The sequence below is a fragment of the Spermophilus citellus genome, assembly GCF_964194105.1.
Source record: "Spermophilus citellus genome assembly, chromosome: 11".
NCBI lineage: Eukaryota > Metazoa > Chordata > Mammalia > Rodentia > Sciuridae > Spermophilus > Spermophilus citellus.
Genome location: NC_138192.1, coordinates 108481501 through 108503717, shown reverse-complemented (window position 1 = coordinate 108503717; position 22217 = coordinate 108481501). Strand labels below are relative to the sequence as shown.

The 22217-nt window shown below is 41.7% G+C and overlaps 1 protein-coding gene across 1 annotated transcript in view; it reads left to right on the top strand.

Moving 5' to 3' along the window:
- The window catches only part of PLEKHM3 (pleckstrin homology domain containing M3), a 177876-nt gene extending 156351 nt beyond the window's left edge, over positions 1–21525 (top strand). Inside the window, exon 8 of the mRNA XM_081261430.1 lies at positions 15147–21525. Within this exon, the coding sequence (XP_081117556.1) occupies positions 15147–15324 (178 nt within the window). The 3' untranslated portion in view covers positions 15325–21525. The remainder of the gene's footprint in view (positions 1–15146) is intronic.
- Positions 21526–22217: the final 692 nt, after the last annotated feature.

Below are 22217 nucleotides of genomic sequence, written 5' to 3'. Positions count from 1 at the left end.
TTTTTTAAAACATCAGAGTTCAAAGATGCAGAATGAGCATTGCTTGTCAGTTTTCCTTTCTGTACAACAGTTGGTCATTCCCTCTCCTCCTTTGAGAAATAAGGACAGCATGCAGAACCTTGCACTTATTAACGCCAGACTTTTACCAGTTGAGTTAACATACTGTGCAACCACTTCCAGGCTGCACACATTTAAAGAACATTTCCCATATCAGTTGGCCTCATAGAAAAGACCATAGCAGGTGAGTTTCTAACAGAGTTTATCTTTTTTTTTTCATGTTTAAAATCTATTTTATCAAGGTAGCGTACAGAAAAAGAAGGGCTCCTAAGGAACTTCATCCAGGCCCCAATTGCTTTCATCCATCTGGCCAAACTCCAGAACTGTTCAATTTGCACTGAAGAACATAGAGACTCCTCCCACCAACCTTGACCTTTTGAATTGGTCTTTGTCATTTTTCATTTCATCAGATCCATACCACCCACCTCTGAGGACCTAGGCTTGTTGGGGCATGAACATTGTTCTTTGCATTGGCACTTTCTGCCCTTCTTTAAGCTTCATGTACACATGAATCCTCAAATACCTGATTGTGGTGAAACCTTATAAAGGTTTGTTTAAAAAGAAAGAGCCCATGGGCTGGGGTTGTGGCTCAAGTGGTGGAGTGCTCACCTAGCACACGTGAGGCACTGGGTTCAATCCTCAGAACCACATACAAATAAAATAAAGATGTTGTGTCCACCTGAAAACCTACAAAATAAATTTAAAAATTAAAAAATAAAATAAAAAGAATGAGCCTGCTTTATTATATAAAGTATTGAATCACTTCTTCCCATAGAAGACACTGAGATACATGATTTTTCTCAGCATAACTAGAATAGTTCATTAAGAACTATGTTTCTGTGGCTCTGTTTGCCACAGAAACATAGTTTGCCATGTTAGCACAGTGCATGGAGACGGCTCCATGGGGGCTGAATATGGAGATGGCTTTGCCTAAAGTTGTCACTTATTGGTGTTCCTAAAACAACATTAAACCCCAGATTTGCCAGCAACCTTACAAAGACTCATCCATTTTTCTGGGGAGCCAATTGTAATATGCCGTTTTCTTGAAGAGTGGTTTTTTTTTAATATTTATTTTTTAATTTTTGGTGGACACAACATCTTTATTTTATTTGTATTTGTATGTGGTGCTGAGGATAGAACCCAGGGCCAGCGCATGCCAGGCAAGCGTGCTACCGCTTGAGCCGAGTGTTTTATGGTAAGTGTTCAGGCATAAACTTTTGGGGAGGAAGGGGTGCAGGTGGAACAAAACTTAAGCAGAGAAGGAGAGGGAAGCACTACCCAGAAGATAGTTTTCCCCCTGGGGTTCCTATTTGTTCAGCCTTCGATTTTGTGAGACCTTGGACAAACAGACTGAATACCTGGATTATGCCCCCCATCTGGACTGAGCTACACATGCATTACATACCCTTTCTCACTAATCAGCCTGACACATTCCTTTGTTGGTAAATGGTTCCAAAACAAACACTGTCAGTGCACCTAATTAGCAGGTTTGTGGGCTGTGCTTGGCAGTCTTGTTACATCCTGTTCAACAATTGAGGACTACAGCTTTGAGCGGTCAGGCTTACTGGAGGGAAGAGCTTCCCCCAATGTATATACTCGTTTAATGATATTTCCTTTCTGTGGCTTTTCTTGGGAAGCAGCCACTCAGTACGTATTGTAATGAGGTGTGGGATTTTAGAAACAGCTAAAGGACATTTGGACTCCTCTTCATAGGTACTTTTTCTGGGAAGCACTAACTTCCATCTGCTTATTGCTCTCTCTCTCTCTCTCTCTCTCTCTCTCTCTCTCTCAAAGAAGAGGGTTTTGAGGAACTTTCTCGATGGTCTTCTAGCACCATCGGTGGAGGATAGCCTCCTGCCTGTGATTTAGAATTATCCACATTCAAGGTGGAAGGACTGTGGAAACATCTAGACATTTTGGGAAGGGCAAAACCAAAGCCCAGAAAACTCATATGGCAGAAACAGGGCCATGACGAACCAAGATGGGATTCCACTCCTCTTAGGCCATATGACTGCCCATTCTTTAATGTATTTGTTATATCAGTGAAGGTTTTCTTTGACAACTCTTCAGCACAATGCTGGTTCTTAACTTTGGTCAAAGAGTAACTTGGTAAATAACATTTCACCTTGGCCTGGTGGCTCCTATATTCACATGTCAAAATGTTTCAGAATGTCTGCTAACACAGACCAGACATTTGGGAAACTCTTAGGGCTGACCTGACCCTTTATGCCATTAAGACACTTGATAAATATGGTGCATTTATAAACACAGTACTAGCTGGTGAGGCCACCTCTGTGTTCAGAGGCCACTTGGTCATTTTAGTAAGCAGCTGTCATCTCCACCTAGATGTGTTTCTTACCAAGCTTCCAGTTAGATGTTTGGTTAATATTATGTTAATCATCTTATCTTTAAGCATTCCAAAAACCTAATTTTTATTGCGTAAAGAGAGAAGTGTTCTTCGTTACTTGACTCATATTTTAACTGTCTAACTATAGAATTAATTGATGGACACTATAAAAATTTGAAAAGTACACAAAAATATGAAGAAATTCTCCATGACTTATTCTTTTTCTACCTATATACATACATATATGAAACTGAAATGATAGTTAATATATAATTTTATATCTAGCTTTTTATCACATTATATTTGACCCAGGAAAATAATCATATTTAATCTACAAGTTTTTATTGATGGGCACTTTTTAGGAAAAAATTGTAATTGGCTCTAAAATCATTAAGATTTATAATATATGGAGACAAACTAGTACATGGAAAGATCATTAGAAAAGAGATAAAGAGGTCTAAATGTCATTCCTAACTCTACCACTAACTTGCCATGTGATCTTTGACAAGCCATCACCCCTGTGTGCCTACATACCAAACCTATTGCATTTTTTTAAATTTTCATTGACAAAAGATATAAGAGCTTTGCTTCAACTCCATAGCTTAGCATTTTTTATTTGTCTGATAGTTTGTCATTTGCTTTCAGTGAAATTGACTGATTTTAATACTGTTAACCCAAAGAAATTAAAATACAAATTCTGATTGTCATTCAGGCCACCATTTTGAAAGATTGTAAGCTCCATGAAGAAATATATGTTTTTGCCAGATGTGGTAGCACATGCCCATAATCCCAGTGGCTCTGGAGGCTGAGGCAAGAGGATGACAAATTCAAAGCCAGTCTCAGCAATTTCGAGAGGCCCTAAGCAACTTAGTGAAACCCTTTTCCAAAACAAAAAATAAAAAGAGCTGGGATGTGGTTCAGTGGTTAAGTACTCTTGGGCTCAATCCCTGGTAACAAAACAAAAATTCTTTTAATTGCTTTATTTTAATTTTGCAAATCTGTAGTTGTTAACATAATTTGTTCAGATAACTTTCAAACTGATTTCAGGAAAATTTTTACGTAAGTAGACATTACCAAGATATGAGTAATTTATTGAGTGATGGCTAACAATCTATCATATGTCAAGAGCAGATGTGTTTTACTGGGCCAGTAGAAACTTTGTCAGGAGAGAGACCATGTCAAAAATTTAAGCTTTGGGCTGGGATTGTAGCTCAGTGGCAGAGCACTTGCCTAGCATGTGTAAGGCACTGGGTTCAATTCTCAGAACCACATTTAAATAACTAAAATGAAGGTTCATCTACAATTAAAAATATTTAAAAAGAAAAAATTGAGCTTTGCTAAGCTACTTAGATAATTTAATTTACAGAACATTTTTTGGGTCACTTTTTAGTGTATACTTTTTTGCCGTGAGACTGTAAATAAGTAACCTGAATACACAATAGGGAAAAGAAGAAGTATTTACCTTTCCATACAAAAATGTTGACTTTTCAGATTGAGCAGCATGTTTTGAAATGAACTGTTTTATGCTTTAGGATTAGAAAAGGTAAAGTAGTATCTTTGTTTTGTCAGTATATGTTTACGATATTTTGAGACTTTTTCTATACAATTAATTTTAGGAGCCTAATAGTATTATGTCATTAAAATTACTTAAAATTTTTTTGTTTTGTTTTTAGGCTGGGGTTGTAGCTCAGTGGTAGAGAGCTTGCCTAGCATTCATGAGGCACTGGGTTCAATCTCTGGCACCACATACAAATAAACAAATAAAGTAAAGGTATTGTGTACATCTACAACTAAAAATATATATGTACTAAAAATATGTATATGTATTTTGTTTTAATGTCAGCATCTAATTCTATTATCATCTCTTTATTAGGCACCTTCAGTATTCTTAATATTAAACCACCCAGCAGTGTTACAGCAGGAAGCATCTGCACGTGAGATCTACAACTATCATTAATAACTGTCACTCAGGCCAGGCACAGTGGTGCATAACTTGTAATTCTAGCTATTTGGGAAACTGAGGCAAGATGTGCTAGGCTAGCCTGGGCAACTTAGCAAAACGCTGTCTCAAAAAAAGAGGAGGGGGCACTAGGGATGTAGCTTAGTGGTAGAGCACCCCTTGGTCTAATCCCCAGTACTACAAAAAATAATAATTATCATTATTACCACTCATTCAGTTCCTGATGCTTTCAGAATACTTATTATAGAGATAAAGGTACAATTCATAAATGTTCACACTCTGTATAAAAGTTGCTATTTGGATTGAATCACACTGGAGCATAGAACCTCTGAAGAGCTAGAGGGAGCTTAGCAATCATCTTCCCATGACTCCCACCTCCATTGAGGCTAGAAGCCCCTCTGACATCACAACTGTAGCCACTAAGATTCCCTCCTGAATCTCCATGCAGTGCCTTTTCTGTCTTAGCCTGTTGCCACAGCACTAGCTCTGAAATTTGAGAGTCTCACAAACCACCCATAAGGACAAAAGGCTCTACCTTTTGTGGAGCCCCATTTATTTTTGGCATGGTTGTTAGAACTCACCAAAACAATTAACAGGAAGAATGTTCAGCCTTTTGATTAGAAATTGGAAAAGAAAGGAGTTGGGGTTGTAGCTCAGTGGTAGAGCACTTGCCTAGCATGTATGAGGCACCGGGTTGGATTCTCAGAACCTCATAAAATAAAGGTCCATCGACAATGAAAGAATATTTTAAAAAAGAAATTTAAAAAAGATAATATTTAAAAAGTAATTCATGTAAAACACAGAAATGTGGGAATTTTCTTATTTTAGAACCAATAACATAATAGAAAAACTTACTAATAATGACCCTGAGATTTGCCTAAAGCCTGTCTTAGAAACATTGGAAACCATTAACTTGTACAGATTTTACTTAAACTAAAGATCTAGTTTGGCCTTGAGAGTTGGAAAGGTGAAGTATGATAAAGCCTTTCTTCAAAAAACGAATTTATATGCCCTTGTTCTCTAGAAAGGAAATCTTTGATGGTAGAGGAAAAGGACATTTATTAAATTAAAAGACTTGGCAGGAAGGCAGCTTATATCTGTGATTGGAAAGAAAATCCTCCAAATCTAGAATGAAGAGACAAGTGAATTTTCCTTGGCAGCAGGGAAGACACAGTGTCTGAAGTGAGGAGAGGGTGGGGTCGGGAGCAAGGCTGAGCAGCCTCTGGTGAGCAAGCATGGTGTTCACCAGCACAGTGGTGGGGGTGGGGGAATTTGGAAAGATCTGATGCATGCATGTCCAGCTTCAGCCAGAAAGGGGACTTTTCCCTTCCTCATCTTTCTTGAGAGCATGTTTAAGATGGTCTGTTTAAACGCAAGAAATTTAGTCAGGATCTAGCCTTGGAAGGCACCTAAGGGTGATTTTAACGCTTCTGTGCCTCTGTCGTAGGCTAAGCCCACCTGAAGGTGTCTCACCTCACTTTTTCTCACAGAGGGATTTGCAGCTTTTGCTCAGGCCACCCACCACCCAGAGACAATGAAAGATAAAGAGCCAAGGTATTGGTTAGCACAGCTTGTCCCTGCAGCCTAAGTTAAAGGCTTCCCCCAGTGAGGGACTGTGTTGTTCTTTTTGAGATTCTTTTTCTTAGCACCACTAGCCTAGAACACATTGAGTGTTAGAAAACTCTGTAATGCCATCTTGTTAAGAAACTGTCTTGGGCTGAAGAAGCAGCTCCAGGGTAGAGCACTTGCCTGGCATAGGTGAGGCCCTGGGTTCCATTCCCATCACTACTGGAGAAGGGAGGGAGTCATGTTGGTGACAGGAGACAAATAAGGGAATAACCTAAAATAATGACAAAATACTTCAGGCCTTTTATTTGACTGCCTTTCTCCTAAAATTTGCATTAATGACCAATAACTTATTCCTAAGCAATTAATCATGCTGCTCATAAAATTGGTCTTATTTTCTGGACTTTTGCATTTTCTAATGTACCATGCTTGAAAATTGCTTTTATTTTGGCTCTACTAAATGCCTTGTACTTGGAAACTCAAATGTAATATGTAAATAACAGTGACTCCCATTCAGTTTGTGATTATAAGTATTATAAATTATTGTTTCTTTTAAAAGGCATACTTCAAAATATGACAGTTAAATTTCTCAGTTTTGCATTTTAAAAGGTGATGCAACAGAAGTACATGTATAAACTAAGATTATTTGTTTTAATCTCCATTTGCCTAACAATAGTCTCATATACAGTTGCCTTTATTTTAGATGTAGCAAGACATTTTCTAAACATCCCATGGGCTCTAAGGAATTTTGAACAACTTTAGGAATTTTTACAGCAAACCATTGCTCTTATTTATAGTTTTCTGTGGCTACAATTATAATAAATTCTAGCTTTTCCAGCAATGGTAGAAAATATTTAAATCTTCCTGTAGTTCCTTTACTTTTGTCATGGTGTTTCCATGCCTAACATGCACCCAGTTCCCTCCACTGCAGCCACTCCAGTAACAGTAATAATCTCTAATAGTAAATAGATTTTCCTGAAGTCATCACAAGAAAAGGTGGGCACTTGTTATTTGAAAATGATAGGAACTTCCAGGTGAACCTTAAAATAAAAACTTAGCAGTTACAGAAACATCAGTGGTTTCCAAATCCCACAAAAACCTAGGACATTGAGTTCAAATCTATTATGATTTTGTACACATATAATGTGTGACATATATGTCTGACTGAGAAGTCCTGTCACCACCCATAGGTTAGCAGGAAGCATTTTTTAAGCATTTACACAAAAGATGACAGTTAATGACCCCAGTGGGATAGCAAATTAACAAATGAATTAATTAACCCTTGTTTGCCTTCTATTTTGAAGCCAGATTTTAAGTAAAGCTTTTGTCAAAGGTATTAGCTGAGCTTGGTTTACAAACTCAAAGTCCAAGACCTGTGAAAGCCAAATGCTTTGTGGGCTGCAATCAGGAAAAACCCCTCCTTAATTGCCTCAGGCTTAAAGGGCAGATAAAAAGATCATTGCAGGACATACCAATTGTCCTTCCCAGATTTGAGGCTTAGCAGGTATTTAGGTATGTGTTGAATAACTTAAAGGACCATGTAGCTAGTACCAGGAGAAGGAAGGCCAGATTTCAAATCAAAGACTGGACTCAAGTCCAAAGTTTTCACTCAGGTATTCACTCTGGTTATTGTTTGATATTGTATCTAATTATTTGCAGACAGACCTGTTAAAAATGGGAAAACAAATAATACCTTACTCAGAAAGCTGTTGTGGGGATTAAAAAGATAATCATTTACGTAAAAACATAGACAAATGGCCAGGCAGATGTTTCCTAGTTTAAATTTTTAATTTTGTTCTTACTGTATTTGCATTTGCCATTCGGAACTAATGGAATAGCTTTTCTTTTCTTTTCTTTTTTAATTTTTTTTTGTAGTTGTACATAGACAGCATGTCTTTATTTTATTTGTTTATTTTTATGTAGTGTTAAGGACCGAACTCACTTCCTCATATGTGCAAGGCAAGCACTCTGCCACTGAGTTATAGCCCCAGCCCATGGAATAGCTTTTCAAACTAGCACATAGGCACCTAAATTTGCCAGACTTAGCCAAAGGAATTGGATCTTTTCCAGTCTCATACAATTCCAGTCAAACCATATAGATACATTTTTAATCCTACCACCTCCCACCTCCTGCCCTAAGCCAAAGTCGGGAGGCATATACCATGAACAATCCCAAATGTGATAAATGTAGTCTGTTTTCCCCTCTGCGTGGCTCCATTGTTTGTAATCTAAGATTTCTAGACCTCTTGTTCCTATTTTCCCTAAGTCTCTTGCATTGCCAAGCAAAACAGAGGGGTTATTTGGAGAGTCCAAATTCCTGGTCAGCTTAGGGCAGACCTTTTTTGGAGATGGCACCCCAGGAAGCCGCTCTGAGGCCTTGCACTCTCCTCCTAGGTCCTCAGCACCCAGCCACAATCAGTTATTTCTGACATTTATGTTAATGTTTCATTATTTTAATCTTCATATTCCTCCAAGGAGAATAGCTCTATTAAATTGTATTAAATCTTAACATTTGTTTAAATCATTTTAATTTTTTTCCTGAGAATGTTTAGTAAAACGTTCTGTGTATTTTTCCGAAGTGTATGTAAGTATGTACATAGCACATGTGTAACACACAGGCTTAAGCTATACATGACACTAGCTGATTTCCTATCTAGGGAAATTACGAACTATTTGCTTATGTTCATTTACTTACACAATAACAGCAAAAAAGCACCAACCCAATACATTAAAATAGCCAGGCCCCAATAACTACTTTCCTTAACTAAGACATTTAAGTAATCATCTTGGTTTCTTGGAAAAGCCAATAATAGCTAGTGGCCATATGGGCACCTTCCATAGTAGCTCTACACAAACCGCACTTGCATGCCGCACTCGCATGCACTTATTTCTGCACCCCACCCTATTCGTGTGGGCTCTGCAAAGTGGAAATCAGCCAAAGCTCAGCCCTGCTCTGCAGGCCTTTTGCTCATCAGAGATCTAACCAAACTGAAGCCTAAATTTCAATCCAAGTGAAAAATCTCAAGCCATTGCCTGGGCCAAAAATAAAAACACAGCAGGAAGAGAACCCAACATGAACAGAGCAGAAGCATTTCAGTGACCTCAGCTCAGGGCAGAGGCCTTTAGCAGTTTCCTGTGACCTCCCTGAGTGCATCCAGAATCTGGAAGGGTGCAGACAAAGCCATCGAGCCTGTCTCTAATTGGCCTCACATCATCAGCATTCCAGAACAGGAAACTGTCTGCAGCCAGGAATTCTTGCTTCTTTGCCATATTTGAGATGCAAACCTTTCCCCCCTGAACGTATTTAGTTCTATAGTTTGTAGCAGGACTGTTTTCCTGAATTTGATACCATAATAAGAACATCGTGTCTGTTCAATCTCTTGGTTTCCAGATTGTGAACCTCTGCCTTACTTACCATGGGTCAGTAAGTTAATTTTTAGGTCAAAGACTGTTCATAAAATGTACAGTCTCCTTCCATGATGTACTTGCTAAGATGCAAAGTGAGACTTGTGTTTCCCTGAAATGATGGAGATGCTCCCCTGAACTTATCCCAAGAAAGGAGACCAGTTTGCCAGGGCACACACAGATAATTAGTAGTGTGGTCCCCTGCAGCTTCCATGGAAGCAGAACTCCAGTCTCTCTGTCCTAGTCCCATTTGTTGTGGTGTGTCCAAGCCTAACATGCACCCAGTTCCCTCCACTGCAGCCACTCCAGTAATTTAACAAACACTTCGTATAGGGTGCTAAGCTGGTGTTTCCTCCAGCCAGCATTTACTGTTTCTCTCTCTTCTCTTCTCTTCTCTTCTCTTCTCTTCTCTTCTCTTCTCTTCTCTTCTCTTCTCTTCTCTTCTTCTCTTCTCTCTCTCTCATACATACACAAACTCACACAAGCTCATGTTTAACAATCCTATTTTTTTTTCTTGGGTAAAGTGAGTATACACTATGGTTGGGCTGGGAGAAGCCTTAAAGGAATTTTCAATGTTTGTCTGGAATTTTTTGAGAAAGGGACAGAGTCAGCTCCTTTTGGCCACACTTCTTATAGTCACAGCTGTATATACTAATTTATATATGCTATTTTATAGTTTGATTAAAGCAAATAAATAAAAATAATGCATAATACCTTAAAGCCCCATCTCATTTTGTCCCAGCTTCTCAATTTGAGACTTTCTAAGGAGGAGGCAGGAAAGCCACATTCACATTAATTCATCCACAGACCTTAGAGCAAGAAAATTTGGAGAGAAAAAGGTGTCACTGAGAGTTGTTTTTTTTTTTCATACCCCAAACCTGCAAGTTAGAAGGAACCTTATATATTATATAACCCAGTCTTGTTTACTCCTGTAGAGACTGAGGCTTAAAGATGAAGTAATTCACCTGAGATCCCTGTGACACCAGAGCCAACCTGGGCCACGGCCTTGGACTCCTCACTCCATCGGAGCTCTGCCCTGTGCAGTGAGCAGCCTGGTGAATGTTCTACCAGGCTCTTTTTCATTACAGGAGTTACTGAAACCAACTGTCTCACAGTTGCACAGGAGCAATCTATTTTATGAAGCAAATGCAAAAGTTTTTCACTTAGATTTGCCAGATGGTCTAAGAAGGGCATGAAGATACAGAAAACACTGCAGAGAAATAGCCCAGAGAGTCTTGGCCAAAGAGCAACTAAATATCACTGAGGGCCAACCATAGAGAGGCCTTTAGGTAGAATTGAAAGGTCCAAGTAAGTTGGTAGAAAGTTAAGGAGTTACTGAGCAATGCACAGCCTCATGTTGTAGGTATTATTGGCTTCTTAAAAGATGTTCTAAATGTTAGAAGCCACAAAATAGTTAATGCTAGTGAATTTCAGGTATTTTAATTAAACACTGGATCTTTTTGCTTGATAAAAGTATAAGTCAGTAGGTAATATTTGTAAAATTCAGAGGGAGGGAGGATTCTGTTTAAGCACCCCTTGGGCACCCCCTGGTGATGCCTTTTTCAGATAGATTAGGCCAGTGGCTCTCAATAGGGATGATTTTGTTCCCCATGGGGCATTTGGTGGTGTCTGGAGACTTTGCTTTTTGTCACAACTTGAAATGGGAGATGCTGCTCCTTGCATCTGCAGGGTCAAGGCCAAGGATGCTGTTTAACATTTAATGATACCCGGGCCAGCCCCTCACATCCAAGAACTCTCTGATTAAAAAGGTTAATAATGCTGAGGTTGGTGTCCTTGATTAAGTGGAAGCAATGGATATGCTCAAGAAAAAGTGGAAAACCCCATGGCTGACTTTGGTCAATAGCAAACATGTCTCCCTACAATTGCACCCTCTATGACCCTGGGAGGAGAGGACGTAAGGGCTTTGTTCTCTGTGGTGTACAGCAGCAGCCACAGAGCAAGGAAGCTGCCTATTGCTGGGATGATGACTTTGACGTGAAGATGTGGCTTTCATTGATTGTATCTTCAGAAACACCAAAAGCCATTTCTCTTTCATTACCTGTTGCAATTTTCAGCAGAGATGATTACATTGATAGATTGGCCTTATATGAAAAACATGTTCCTGAAAAGTTGTGCGTGTTAAATCATAAATAAATACAGTCAGGAAACAGTAAACACTCAGAAGCCAGCAAATCTTACCCCCCGCCCCAGTTCTTGGGATTGAACCCAAGGCACTTTACCACATCCCCAGGCCTTTATATTTTTATTTTGAGACAGGGTCTCACCAAGTTGCTGAGGGCCTCATTGCTAGGAGCCACAAGCAAAAATACGATGTATGGCACCTTTGGTTGTAAAGTGACGCCAGCTAGCCACTGAGATATGATTATGTTAAGATTTACATTCATATGGAAATTGGACTCCCGCTGTTCACCCTGGCCTGCTACCGGACTCATGTTACGGGACTCATGGAGAGTTCCCATTGGTTGGGGAAGGATAGTAGGAGGAAATTCCGGGGGAGGTCCGGGGGACCCCCGGTTCCGGGGGACGGGAGGTTCCAATAGACGCCCGCGTGGGAGGACCGGGTTTGGCTTGCCGGCGCCTACAGAGTATTGGCGGCTTTTTCAGCAACACGTCTGTCTCAGCCACTCAACTCACTGGGATTACAGGTGTGTGTGCAGCCCCCTGATGCCAGTGAATCTTTTTCAAGTGAAAAAATTCCTTTAAATAAAGTCCTGTTCTCAAAGAGGAGCACACCTATCAATTGCATTTTTAATGTAAATGCTTTATTTTTCCAGCATGTTACTTTTTTTGTGTATGTGGAGCTCCAAAAATTTTATATCATAAAGCAATTTCTTTCTCCTTCCTTTTCCTGTCCTTTTTCTTTTCCTTTGAAAAGAAAATCAGGGTGGGGAGGATTAACTCTAGATTGTCTGAATTGGGGAAGGTCATTAATTAATCTATCTATACTAGAGTTGAAAAGATGCCTGCTGGGTTACAAATTGTTAGAAAATTGGACTTGGTTCTATTTTGAAATCATTAATTTTTTATCTCATACTTTTTTTCAGTTACTGACCTTTGGCTAGAAAGAGCAGGTGCATTCGATCCCTCCATAACCCTATGGGTGTTTTTGCACCAGAAATATCCGATAACATTCAATCTCTTCACTCACTTGGGCCTGGTATCAGCAGAGATAAGGGAGTGGCATTGAAGGGATCCTTTTTCTTCATCAATCACTGCCCTAGGGCCACATCCATGGATGTATAAATCCCCAAATTACCCAGCAGGACAAAAGGGGCATAAAGGAGGAAATTTATTTGATAAAGCTACCATTAGTGTCACTTTAGTGATAGGTGATTACAGAGGTGTGATGGGCAGGGGAAGCCACTGCCTTTGAGGAAGGGCTTGTCAAGAAAAGCCTTTTGGGTCTGACCTTCATCCCCACAGACAGGAGGGAAGAGGCAGGGAAGAGGGAGAGACTAGAGGTGACCCTGCTATATCCAGTATTCCACCAGTGTCAAGGAGGTGGATACTGGAGTCACCTGTGAAGGATGACGTCACACACCATTTGTGTGGCCTTCCACATATTTGCTCATTTTAGCCTCACAGCAACCCAGTGAGTAGGAAGGAAATCACCATGAGCAGCATGTTATAAAGACCAAGAAAGTAATAACTTACCACTCAGCTACAAAGAAAGATCTGTGGTTCAACACAGGTCTTCTGACTTGGAGCCCTATGTTTCCTTGCACAAGGGCACATGCACTTACTCAGATGGCCAGTAAGCAGCCTGGCGCTCAGTGGGAGACATGGCTGGGCTGCCAGGAGCCTTGGGTTCTGGCCACAACTGTCTTCAACTGTGTCCCCAGGAGACAATGACTAACCCTTTTGGAATCTGTTTTGTAATCTGTGAAATGAGGGGGTTGATTGAGATGTCCTTGGTCACATAGGTGAAAATAGTCCCTGCAATGACACAGGTGAAGTCTGCAGTGAAGCCCCACAGAAAGACAGCAGGCAGCCTGAGGGGCAGTGGAAGGGGCAGTTCCAGTGTGCCCTGCACCAGGGATTATACCAAGAACCTTCCCCATGATCTCATTTTAGGTACTCAGCACCCCAACAAGGCAGATGCTGATATTACCTCCATTTAGCAAATGAAGAAACCGGCGCCTGAAAGGTGAAGTAACTTGCTCAAGGGCATTGTTTAGTCTGCTCAGAGTACCATACCAAACACCACAGACTGGGCAGCTTAAACAACAGAAGTGTGTTTCTCACAGATCTGGAGGCTGGAAATTTCAGATCTGGTGCTGGCAGGATTGGCTTCTAGTGAGACTACTCTTCCTGGCTTGTAGGTGCCCTGTCTTCCTGTGGCCTTTCCTCTTAGGCACAGGGAGAGAGACAGACTGAGAGCAAACCTTCTGATGTCTCTTCTAAGGTTCTGTGCCTATTGGATCAGGACCCCAACCTTGCACTAATACTGCCTAAACACAATGTCTCCAAATGCAGTTACACTGGGGGATTGAGCTTCCACATATGGACTAGAGTGGGACACACTTCAATCCATATCAGTGGCCAACAGTGGGAGGTGATTTGTAGATCCTTGCCTGCTCTCCTACCCACCACTGCATTTCCCTTTGCTTGGAGAGCCAAGCCTGGGCATGAGGACCTTAGGATGCTATGAAGCCCCTATCTGCTGTCTCTCAGTTAGACCTCCTTCCTAATGTTTCCTGCCAAGTGACTGCCTCCTTTCCAGGACATGAGGTTAGATAGGAATCCTGAATGGTGCAAGGGACAAGTTGTGGCAGACTAGGAAATAACACCCCCAAGATCCTGAGCAGATGCTCAGGACTGAAACTAGAGGTCCTGTGGGAAAAATCAAAGAAGGCTGAGGTGGATAGGGCCTGGAGGAAGGGTTCCTCAATCTCTCTTTAAACCCAGTCCAGTGCTAGACCCCCCCCCCACTGGCTGCTGCTAACTGAACAGAATAATACAGGCGATTCCATGGGCTCCTAGGATGAGGTGAAAGTTGCTTGTCATTCATGTGTGGAAAGCTGAGAACCTGATCCACATCAGCAAGCCACTCACTGGAGCAGCTATAGTTGAGCTTGTCAGTCATTATTAAAAAACTTTGCAGTAAAAACAAGCTATTCAGACTCCTGTGCAGGCTTCCACTAGACTGAACAACAAACTAGTCATCCACCTGGAATGTCTCCCCTCCATAAATTACAATATCTGTCCTGTCATTGGGGAAAAGAACACATTTTCTTTCCTACTCTCTGGGGCTTCCTTGTTCATTCTTATGTTGTCAAGGTAGGCTTTAGAAAGTGGGAAGCTTTTCCTAATTTAAAAAAAAAAAATTGACAAAGAGTAATAGACCCCAGGACATCATTCAGAGAATGGAAATGTGTCATTTTACCTCCTCAAACTGTCAAATCAAGGCAGCAAGTTAACAGAGGACCACTTAGCTCATTATAACAGAAGTAGAAAGCTATATCCTCACAGAGGTGGTGCTCAGCCTGCTGTGAGGTGCGAGTGTTTCTGGTTATCCAAGCAATTCTCATTTTCTGTCATTTTTCCTAGAGTCACTACCCACCCTTCCTCCTCAGTGGAGAGAAAACAGGTGCATGGATCTTCCAGTGCTGCCCCTTGTCGCTGTGATAACATAGTCACTGGACACCTCCTGATTCCCCGCCATTTCTCCTCCTGTGGGCAGGGATGTCCAGGATAGTAGATGTGTCCCCATCTGCTCCCTGAGTCCGCACACCTCAGCGTGTCACCTTCTTCACTCTCACACATCGTATCGCTGGTTGGCTTTCACAGGTGTGAAAGCTGTGGAGCCGTCTTCCATTCTGAATGCAAAGAAAAGTCTGTCCCCTGCCCGAGGTGCGTCCGAAGAGAGCTACAAAAGAAGCAGAAGTCCTTCTGGCAGAGGCTGAACGTGGATGAGAGCCTGGAGGAGGCGTGCACCATGTTCGAGCTGTCCTACCAGAACACCTGACCTGCCGTCCAGGCCACTCACCCTGTAATGACCTGGCCAGAGGCTTCCGAGGGGACACCTACACCCCTGTGAGGAAGAGCACCCTCTTCAGCTAGATGTAGATATATATGTTTATTTATTTATATACACACTGTATGTCCTGTGCGTAGGTCCTGTGTAAATCATTGTCTAACAGGTCCACAGAGCTGCTGTGGCTGAAAACCTGCCTATGGCTGAGTTACACTTGGCCATGAATCTCAGCTGCTTGCTCCCAACAAAACCTGGTTTACACACAAGGCTGTATAGTTCTGACCTTTTTTTTTTTTTTTTAAGTTCTTCTTATTTCTTTCTTCTTTTTCTTTTTTGGCTCTGAGGACCATTTTGTTACACAAGACATGGGAAGAAGCATTTCCTGCAGAGCAACAGAACTTCGGGTATTTTTCTGAGTTATTTATTTTTAGCCTTCTCTGAAGCCAAGGGAATTGAGGCAGGCATCATCGTGCTCTGTTTCATTAGGAAATCTCCAAAACACAGGAATGCTCCTGGATTCTTCCAGGACCAGTGTCCTGGACAGAGGTGGGGATCATCCCAGCAGAGCCGCGCGGTGGGAAGCTGGGAGAGTGTGCTTCCTCTGACAGAGTGAAGCTCTAACTCAGGAGGAAAGCTGGTTCTGGTTTTGAAGTTAATCTCAGAAAATTTTTTCCTGAGAAAAGAGGAGAACTCTGTGACCAATAACTGTATGTTGGTCTGTTTGCCACTACAAGTCCCAATGCCTGCCTAATGATGTGACTCTCCACCATTTTTGCCAGGTTGTAAATGTGACTCTCTTAAAACAGTTTTCCAAGGGTATTGTGGGTGATTGTTATGATTTTTTCATGGTGCTGGCTGTAGAAAATGTCCTAGGATCATCATTAAAGACATCGGAGCCTAGACTCGTAGGTGGAGTACACGGTCCGTGTCTGGGAGGAGACAAGCTTCGATTTCCTTTCACAGAGTCCTGCCTGTGTGGGCAGTTTCTACCCAGGCCTTTGAAATGCTTTATTTCTCAATGTTCACTGCACTTTCATTTTGATCTTTGTCGATTTAACCACTCTTGATTTCTACATTTTTTTAATTATTTAAGAAATCCGAGTATCATTTTGAAAATCATCTACTTTAAGCTATTAAGAAAATTTCAAACTTATAAATAGAATTAATGAATTAAATCTAATATTGTTTAAATAAGTAGATAGACACATATATAATTGCCACCTTAAAGTAAAGCAAAAAGTGCTAGTATAAATAACATATAGAAATAAGAAACATAACAAATCACTTAGCTGTTTGGCAGGATAGTGGCCTCGCACTGCAGAGCCCTGGTAAGAGCCAGCATAGCAGTCTCTGTGACCCACGGCAGGTAGGACAGCACTGGAAACTGAACGGCTCCCATTCCTTCTATCTTGACCCTTTCTTGAACAAGAAAATATGCTTCTAATGGAACAGTTCTCAGTCTTCCTTATGAGAAGATCCTGTATCTTTCATCCTGGCAGATGTCACCCATGCCTTTCTGGTTTGGTCATTTCACCGTTGCAATCTGGGGAGTCAGTGGTTCCCAAGGTCCATGGTACATCCAGCCCCATACCTTGCTCCATCCAGAGACCAGCTCATGATACTTCCGTCCATTTAGAGGCATTTCAGACTGACTTTTATGCAGTTAGCTGTAAGTATTTCGCCTCCCAACCTATGCCTGTTCTTTCAGCCCCAGACCACACATTTCAACTTAATAGTTCGGCACCAGGCATGCATTTATGTTCTGCTTATACAGTAGCTGTAACCAAGGCACGAAACTTGTTAAAAGGCCAGGGCCCTATTCACGAGACACCTCATGGTGCCTTTTACTCTTAGAAAAGTAAGTTGACTCCCCCCAACACATACACACTGTAGTTATAGAGAATGTTGCACACAAAAGAAAAAGGGTGGAAAGTCTCAGACACTTGGCAACCAGGCAAGCAAATTTGATCATCTCCTTTCCTCCTCCCCTTTGTGAAATACAGTATTTATATTTTCCAGCCTCAGAGAAGATAGCAGAACATGATCTTTCACAAGAGAATTATAGACCTGCTTATTATAAAACAGATGTGCTCCCATGGCAAAGTGCCTTCTCCCTCCGCCCCCAGCTCCCTGTCGCTGTAGCTTACTTTTGCCTTCGCTGTAATTAATGTATCTGTGATTCCAACTGTCAGCGAGGCCTTCCCAGCCCACTGAGATTGGAGACGGGAAGTATGATGCCCCCTCCCCAACATCTTCACTCTATGTACAGAATTTCCTGTCCCAGACACCCAGGGTCAACCCTGACAAGAGTTAAGGGTGACATTCTGAATCCCTGCTCTAAACACCTTTGTTTTTTTACCAGTACCCGTTTAAAGGGCTCTGCTAAATATTAGCAGTCCCTGGGAACAACTAAGAATTTTCCACCCCCGTCATATTCTGCTTATTTTCAAAAGGGAAAAAAAATAAATGTGCTATCACCATCAGCTACCCAGAACTGGAACTGTGTCCCCACGGCTTCTGTTTTCTCTCCTTTTTGTACAACCCTGACAGCCTTGTTCGTGCCAGCCACAGGCCTACAACAACACTCTGCCACCACCACCAAAATCTAATAGGACAGAGTGGAGCCAGCTTAGGAGCAGGTCTGCCATGAAAATTCAAAATTGCTGTTTTCAGTCCCAAATGCCGTAGAGTGTATGAACGCCCTTACTGTTTTCAGCCCTAGCAAATTCCTTGTTGCAATGTTAGGTAATTGTTCCACTGCTTAGAAACTGTCAAAAAAAAAAAAAGGCAAGTCTGTGGATTTCCAACTTCTTAAGACCAAACTGATACCTGATTTTCCTCGTGTTCCATTTTTCATCCCATGGTAAATATACTGCACGTAAAGCATAGGAGAAAATGGCCAATTAATCTTCTGGAGCTGGCGGCCAAGTTCAGGGAACTGCTTTTCACTGAAAGGCCCATTCCCTGGTGTATAACTTGAGGAAATCCCTCCTACCAGTGCCAGAAACTCATGTGTGAGACCGTCCAACCCTGGTGAAATGTTGGCATCCAACCCCCCAGTAAAGAAGCCAATTCCTAAAATAGACTTCAGTTTGCACCACTGCAGGACAACCTCAGAGCACTTAGAAAGTGGTAGACTAGGGTGGGTGTGCTGTCCGGGGCCACCCCTTCCCAAAGTTGAAATGTCTCTACATGAAAACCATGGAAATCCACATCCCCTTCTGCTTCACTGTCTTTTCAGAGGACTCACAGTCACTTTCCTGTCATAGTGGTAAGGGTCATCTTGTTAGGAGCTGAGGGTAATCACTTCTTAGTTCTTTTCAACTAGGCCTACCCCCAAAAGAGAATATGGCTGGTGCTTGGGATTTGTGGTGCCCGACCCAGTGGTACCCTTCAGGCTCCTGAAAAGGAACTGTGCCATGATTCCCCCTCAGCTGCAGTGGGAACCAAGGTGTCTCTGTCACTCTGGTTACTGAACACAGCCTGTGCTGGCCAGGTCTGGACTCCAATGCTCATCTCTGCATGTTGAGTGCTCACCCCAGCTGTTAACACCAGATAGTTTCATTCCGTACCTCCTCCAAGAGGCTTGGCTTCCAAACCTGGGGCTTTGTTCTGTATCCATTGGCCAAAAAAGGCCACATATAAATTAATTGTCAGGGCGAGGCTGGCATGATGCCACTCACACTGAACACTTATTACAGAGACAGGCATTATCTGAGGTCCATTCCGCTCTGGAGTCAGGGTAAAGCCACTGCTGCTGCTCATATGTGTGTGCAGAATTATTCTTCTCCATTATCTGCTGCACTTTGTTTTTGAAATAACTAGACTATGAAATAAATCTTCAATTCTCTATTCCAATACTGCCTGGCTTCAATACAGATGTTATTTTATTTTATTACTTCTCACAGTAGATTGAGTACAATTTTTATTGCACTTTTTATTTCTTGAGCTACCTACTTTGTTTCATACTTTGAAATAATGTGAAAAAGTAGAAAATTTGGGACACGACTGAAAGAAACAACACTGCTCTCTTTGGCATGAAGGGAGTCATTGGCAAATCCCTCTGCTTTCCCTTTTTGGGTGCCGTACTTGTCAGTGATGGGCATCAGGGACTTCAGATGTCCTGCTCCTTGTGCCACTCTTCTGACCCAAGTTAGTGCAACCAGCTGCTCTAGGTTGAGTCCTGGGATGGGTGAATAAGTCCTGCTCAGTTAATCCAGACAGACAGATGTTGATTTCTATCGTGTGGGACAGTGTTTTGACAGTTAAGGCTTGACACCCAGCAGCCTTTTTATCAACAGACTTTTCATTTCATTGGGTTCAAAAACTCTGAGGGTTTTTTCTCTAGTACGTTTTTGTAGGTCCATGGCTGAAGTCAAATCCAAGCCATTTGTTAAACTCTAGGTAAAAGCAAAACAAATATAAGTGTGGAATATCCTCCTAAGCATAGCCACAGTTGTCAGGGGTTTTACTTACAATGGGTTCCAAGTGGCCACGTTACATGGCCCTGTGCTCACATGGGTCCTCTGCTATGCTGAAAGGCCGTTAAATGAGATAACTGCTGCTTCGCTTTGGTTTCTCCCATGGGCTGCTCATCTTGTTGGAAAGCACTTGAATGAAGCCAGTTGTTGCCCAGGGTAGAAAATTCAGGCACCTCCAGCAACTCTCACACAGTAAGGATTGCTTCTGACTGGCCATGAACCACAAACCAGCCCCTCTCTCCTTCACTTGCTCTTCCTTGTCCCTAGTCTTGAATCCCAGCCCAGATTCAGGACTCACAGCTAATAACCCACCCAGTGGACCACTGGGCCTATGGCCCCTTCTCCATGTTGGCCTTTCCACTTGTTTCTCTTCCCTGTAGGAGTGCCTTATAGTACTGTCTAGTGCTTCTAGTCTATCTACCTGACCCACTTGAAGCCTGCAGGACCCTTCAACTAAACATGGATCCCTTCACCTCTTCCTGGCTGGCCGCTCCTCACACAAGTGCACCTGCAGCCCACATACCCCGAGATGCACGAAAGACCTTCCACCTTTGCTTAACCTGGTGCCTTAACCTCATGCATAAAGGGATTCACATGGCAAACATGGTTACAGTGGTACAAGCATTGGCTTCTTAGTGCCATTGGCGCTTTTACTAAGAGACACAACCAATCAAGGTTTTAACTTTGTTTCGTACTGTTTCTTAGTCACTCTTTTTGATTGCTTGCTTGCTTGCTTTCATTAACCAAACTCAGGGGATGTCATCTTGTCACCAAGGCCAATGGAGAGAGAAGTAAAACCAGCTATCCAGAATTGAATCAGTAAAGTCAATGAACTTAATCTTTTTCGGGTTCAAAAATTACACAAACACAAGGAGTTTCTTTTCCTTTACTGTATGAAGATTTTCTTTTTATTTTGCCACCTATTTTCCACATGGGAAATGGAAGCCTCGTGGGTAAATTTTGATGGTAACGTCTCAGTGTGGCATGGGCAGTCCACTGAGCTATCAGATTAGGCTTGTGCTACTAGAGGCCTATGTTCTGGCTTTGGTCACCTATCAGACTTCGACTGTAAATAACTGTTAGCCACCATCGAAGAAGTAAGGAAAAAAAACCTATTCCTAGCAAATGGGAAAAGGAGAGGCAATGCCTAGGTTGCAAATGCAGAGTGTGATGTGGTGCTACAGAAGAGTTTCGCACAACTTGTTCTCAGGCTCCTGCATCAGATCCATGGGTTTTCCTCATTTCTGCTCATGCAGTACAGAATTGACTAAAATTTTGGCTTTGGGCTATTGTATCGCTCTCTGTTAAGCTATTTGTCATAGCTAATGTGTTAACGTACATATGTGTTTTTTTCTGGATTATGTTGCCTTTTGTTTTGGCATAACTTATCCATATTTTTGTTTACATAATTTAAAAAAATATCAGTAACTGTAATAATATAAAACTGAAGTTGTGTTGTTGACAAGAACCTATTGCTTTTACAGTCATCTGTCACATAATTTAAGTGAACCCGTTCTTAATGTATAGAATTATCTTGCTCAATAAACAATTTAGAAAGTACTTTCTCCTCTCATAACAACTTCACTGAAATACTGTTTTTGAGAGGTGTTGAAAGCCCAAGACCAGCCCTGGATATTAGTTCAAAGTCAAGATTTGAGGTTTATTGGAAGTGAGCTACCAAGACTTTAAAATCTCTCTTAACAGTAGCCTTACAGATGGTCTTTGTTTTTTTTTTGTTGTTGTTGTTGTTGTTTCCTAAATTCATCAATCTACAGTATTCTCATTAATCCTTCCCATGTTTATAAAAAATGGATTGTCACTTGTAAAAAGACACATGTCGTGTTAGCCTTATTTGCTGAATCGAAGCATGATTGCTTTTAGTTGTGAGACAAGCTGCCCCAGCTCATGCATTGAATGCCCTAACCAGCTCTTCCCCAAGGCTTCCTGCTCTGGTTTCATCTTTCCTCTTCCGCACTCTCCAAATTAAATGGACATGTGCCAGGCAAAGGAACTGGTTCCATGTTTTTAGAGTGAAATAGCAAAGTGTAAAAAATAAAGAGTCGGTGTTTATGCTCCAGATAGCAGCCCTCTGGGAGTTGGGAGTGATTGAAAATGAGTGCAGCTACCTCCTGCCTGGGCTGGCCCTTACCCCTCCACCAAAAAGGCGGTGGGGCACAACAACCGTCCACCTGGAACTTTTCAAAAGCACCATTTAAACTCACTTTCCCAAAGAAGGACATTGAAAAGAGACCAGAACAGGCACCTCTGGTAAACATTTACCAAAGGTGAACCCTGAGCTCTACTCCCTGAGACACACCCAAACTGGGTCATGCCCAGCCTCTCCTACCCCACCCTCAGGAAACCAATCAAGTCTCACGCCCACTCTGTCCAAGGAATAACTGG